This window comes from Colobus angolensis, unplaced genomic scaffold (genome assembly GCF_000951035.1).
Source record: "Colobus angolensis palliatus isolate OR3802 unplaced genomic scaffold, Cang.pa_1.0 Scaffold11, whole genome shotgun sequence".
NCBI classification, from domain to species: domain Eukaryota; kingdom Metazoa; phylum Chordata; class Mammalia; order Primates; family Cercopithecidae; genus Colobus; species Colobus angolensis.
In genome coordinates this window covers 2,137,565-2,142,244 of record NW_012112030.1, presented here as the reverse complement: position 1 = coordinate 2,142,244, position 4,680 = coordinate 2,137,565, and the positions used below count along the sequence as shown (strand labels likewise).

The 4,680-nt window shown below is 46.9% G+C and overlaps 1 protein-coding gene across 7 annotated transcripts in view; it reads left to right on the top strand.

Annotated features, from left to right (window-relative positions):
* Positions 1 to 2,695: 2,695 nt before the first annotated feature.
* Positions 2,696 to 4,680, top strand: part of ING4 (inhibitor of growth family, member 4) — a 13,186-nt gene continuing 11,201 nt past the window's right edge. For 5 of the 7 annotated variants that reach the window (XM_011951997.1, XM_011951990.1, XM_011951982.1 and 2 more), the window contains exon 1: positions 2,702 to 2,773. In XM_011951997.1, coding sequence (XP_011807387.1) covers positions 2,737 to 2,773 — 37 coding nt within the window. In that variant the 5' untranslated portion in view covers positions 2,702 to 2,736. Of the gene's footprint in view, positions 2,774 to 4,680 lie in introns of all 7 variants that reach the window. The other 2 variants (XM_011951975.1, XM_011952005.1) reach the window with 2 other exon arrangements.

Below are 4,680 nucleotides of genomic sequence, written 5' to 3'. Positions count from 1 at the left end.
TGGGCATAGTGGTGGGCGTCCACAATCCCAGCTACTCAGGCTGAAGCAGGAGGATCTTTTGAACCCAGGAGGCAGAGGTTGCAGTGAGCCAAGATGATGCCATTGCACTCCAGCCTGGGCGACAGAGTGAGACTGTCTCAAAAAAATAAAAATACAAAAATTAGCCAGGTGTGGTGGCACATGCCTGTAGTCCCAGCTACAGGCTGAGGCAGAAGAATCACTTGAACCTGGGGGGCAGAGGTTGCAGTGATCCGGGATCGCACCACTGCACTCCAGGCTGGGCCACAGAGTGAGATTCTGTCTGAAAAGAAAAAAAAAGAAAACCTTGCTTTAAGTACTGAAAAAGTGAAAGTTGTGACCAAGCTTCCACATCCCGAGAACTGGTGGTTCTCTGGGACTGCTGGCCAATAGTAGTTGTTACCTAGTTGGGCTGGGATAAATAAAGTGCACTTAAATTTAGTGCTAGATATCCTGTGTGGACACCTAAGGTGGTGTATCAATATGTTGTGTAATACCAATGAATGTATCACATAAGACCAAATATGCCAGTGTTTCTTAGCTCCCTGGATATTTACTGCTTTTTCCTCCCACTCTCAACAGCTCTTGAAAAGGCTCTAATGGCCCTAACTTCACCAGTATTAAAACTTACTGCAACAACCCTATGAGGTAGGTAGTATTCTCATTGTATAGTAAAACGGGCACAGAGATTAAATTACTTAGCGAAGGGCATGACTCTTGTAATGAGAGCCAAATCTCCTGGATTCTATTGCTGTATCTTACTACCTGCACACTAGTAAACCTGGGGTTTACGGACTACAGATCCTCTCAGCCCTGATACCCCCTCCACTTTACAGCCCCTGACCCCTTTCTCCAGCCTGCTCTTACTGTCCAGATAATGTTTCAAATACATCCCTGCAGCCATCTCAAAGCAAAACAAAGCAACTTCCAATCCGCCCCGGGTTGGAAGTTCCTCTTCTTCATGTATTTGGTAGAAATTATAGGCCGGGCGCGGTGGCTCAAGCCTGTAATCCCAGCACTTTGGGAGGCCGAGACGGGTGGATCACGAGGTCAGGAGATCGAGACCATCCTGAGCTACACGGTGAAACCCCGTCTCTACTAAAAAATACAAAAAACTAGCCGGGCGAGATGGCGGGCGCCTGTAGTCCCAGCTACTCGGGAGGCTGAGGCAGGAGAATGGCGTAAACCCGGGAGGCGGAGCTTGCAGTGAGCCGAGATCGCGCCACTGCACTCCAGCCTGGGCGACAGAGCTAGACTCCGTCTCCAAAAAAAAAAAAAAAAAAAAAAAAAAGAAATTATATAGCTGAAAGTCTTTCTCATTAAAAACTTGACATAAGACATTGATAATTCTTATGAAGGATGTGTGAGGGTATGAAAGGCGTGAGGGGTGGCAGCTATCTCTAAGATGCTATCTTACACCACTATTAGGTTATGGCCTTTGAGTTCAGTTTGCTTAGTGTGTTGGCAGCCTCTCATGCCCTTGACTGCTTTCCATTCTGATGAAAACCATAGAAATCACTCTACCATAGCTAACTAGAGTGATGGCTGGCAACTAGCTAGCCAACTAGCCCAGTAGTGATAGTGCTGCATCACTCGACCCCTTCAGAATTATGATGCTGACATCACATATAAACAAAAGGAAAGCATGAGGTTTCCCCCTTAGAGAGTAGCAAGAGGTGCCAGGCACAGTGGCTCCCGCCTGTAATCCCAGCACTTTGAGAGGCTGAGGAGGGCAGATCGCCTGAGGTCAGGATTTCAAGACCAGCCTGACCAACATGGAGAAACCCCGTCTCTACTAAAAATACAAAATTAGCCAGGTGTGATGGTGTATGCCTGTAATCCCAGCTACACGGGAGGCTGAGGCAGGAGAATCGCTTGAACCCGGGAGGTGGAGGTTGCGGTGAGCCATGATCACGCTGTTGCACTCCAGCCTAGGCAACAAGAGTGAAAACTCTCTCAAAAAAAAAAAAAAAAAAGTAGCAAGAGGGCAACGTCAGAAGTAATATTTTGTATGTGAAAGTATTCGAGTGTAAAGTACAGGAGCTCAGACAAAAGATGTTCAGAATTATAGCATTATTGTCATTATTTCTATTTATAAGTAGAAAGTTGATAATCTTTCTCAAGCTAAAAAAAATAATGCTGGGGGAGATGGTGTTTGTGTGAGTGAAAAGAAATGCAAAGGGTTTGAATCTCTCAAGGCTTGATACTCTTCCCCAACTTCCTTAAGAAATTAACTGGCTTGAAAAAAGTCATATTCTGCAAAGAGGGGAAAAAAGCTGTATCTTCCAGTCGCTGAGAAGGGATGTTTACACAATGTAAGCCTAAAGTGAACAGTTACCCTTGCACCGATTACCATACATTCCCGTTTTGGAGGGAAAAAAAGTTTGCCCGAGAATGCAAAATGGCGACCTTCAGTGACGTCATACCTGTCTCGGTCGCGTCCTGGGGTCTCTGTAAGGGCGGAAGCGGGCTACAGCTGCCTCACTATGGGCGGTCGTGGCTACCATGCAAAAGGAAAAGTTTCAGCGTCGGGCGGATGTGTACAGGCGGTAACATAGTAAGGGCGGAAGTTCTCCTTTTAAGGGCGGAAGTTCTCCTTTTAAGGGCGGAAGTTCTCCTTTTAAGGGCGGAAAGGCTTTAGCCCCAAAATGGCTTCGGACCCTGTCGCGTTACAGTGACTTCCGGGGCGGATCGGAAGTTGCTTTGTTTTGCTTCGAGATGGCTGCGGGGATGTATTTGGAACATTATCTGGACAGTAAGAGCAGGCTGGAGGTGGGGGTCGGGGCTGTAGAGGGGTGCGGGGATCAGGGATGAGAAGATCTGTAGCCCTTAAGTCCCAGTGACGAGAAGGTTACAATTGTGAGGGGGTTCTGTAGCAGGAAATATTGGAGGGTGCGGAGAAAGAGGGGGCGGGGCAGCAGGATCGAGGCCCCGCTGTTGGGGGTAGACGAGGGAGGGGCTGCGGTGTGGGGGTTAGGGACGTGTCTTGAAGGGCTAGTGTGCATGGCCGGGAAGATAATTGCTGCCCCCATTCTCCAGCGTCTCCAGCCTCAGGGTAGATTTTTTTCCTATAGTCGTTCAGAATCGTTATCACCCACTGCCATTTGGAGCAGCGGTGAAGACCTCTCCTCCACCCCATTCTTCCTCAGAAGTGGCTTCTCGTGGGGTTGAGAGTGGTGGTGGTGAGTGACCACTGTCAGATGATGAGCTGGAACGCTTCTCTTCATGGAGTAAAGATCTAATTCCCATCAAATGAATTTCTGGTGTTATGCCATTTGTGTAAACCACCCCTGCTGCACAAAGCCTGTCGCCCTATGCGCTTACATTTGTTTTAAGGCCTGGAGTCATTTATTCAACAAATATTTATTGAGGTCCTACTATGGGTCAGACATAATGGCAGGCACTAGGGGTAGAAAAATGAGGAAGACAAGGCCCATGCCCTCAAGAAGCTCTCGATCTAGAAGGAAACAGATTCTGCAAGTAATTGTAAAACACTGTGACGAGTGAAATAATGGAAATACATTAAAAAGGACATTTGGTAGGCAACACTGGAGAAAAAGGGGGTAATTACCTGGCGATGTAGGAAAAGCTTTACAGGGGAGGTGATGTTTGAATAGGGTCTTGAAGGTTATTTGACAGTGAGGAGAGAAAAAGGGAATTCTGGGTTGGAGAAAGTGTCTGCAAAGGTACTGTGATAGGTTTGTGGCAAGGTCAAGGGTGTTTGATATTTATGATTCAGAGGTCAGCGTATTGGATATTTATGACTCTAAGGTAAGACATTGAGAAACGAGACTGGAGAAAGAAGCTGAGGCTAGATTGGACAAAGTCTTCTAAACTAAGAAGTTTGCATTTTCAAGTACAATGTGATTTTTATAAAGGAAAATGACTAATATATGGTAAATTGGAGCATGATATCAATGATAACAGAGATCAATTAGTGATAACATTCCAGGACAGAGATAAGAACCTGGTTTTAGAGAGTTATGGAAGTATTTAGGAGTTAAATATGAAAGGACTGACTGAATGACTGAGTGGTTGAGAGAGAAGGAAGAATCTAAGGTGGCTTCTTCCTGCTTAGAAAGTGAGGTAGACAGGCTGGGCACAGAATCTTATGCTTGTAATCCCAGCACTTTGAGAGGCCAAGGCGGGCAGATCACTTGAGGTCAGGAGTTTGAAACTAGCCTGGCCAACATGGTGAAACCAGTCTCTACTTAAAAAAAAAAAAAAAAAAAATTTATCTGGGCACGGTAGCATGTGACTCTAATCCCAGCTACTTGGGAGACTGAGTCAGGAGAATCACTTGAACCCAGGAGGTGAAGATTGCAGTGAGCCAAGATCATGCCACTGCACTCCAGCCTGGGCGACAGAGAGAGACTCCGTGTTCCTCTAAAAACAAACAAACAAACAAACAAACTTGTGGCCAGGCGAGGTGGCTCACGCCTGTAATCTCAACACTTTGGGAGTCCGAGGCGGGCAGATCACGAGGTCAGGAGATCGAGACCAGCCTGGCTAACATGGTGAAACCCTGTCTCTACTAAAAATACAAAAAAATTAGTTGGGCGTGGTGGCGGGCACCTGTAGTCCCAGCTACTCAGGAGGCTGAGGCAGGAGAATGGCGTAAACCCGGGAGGCGGAGCTTGCAGTGAGCCGAGATCGCGCCAC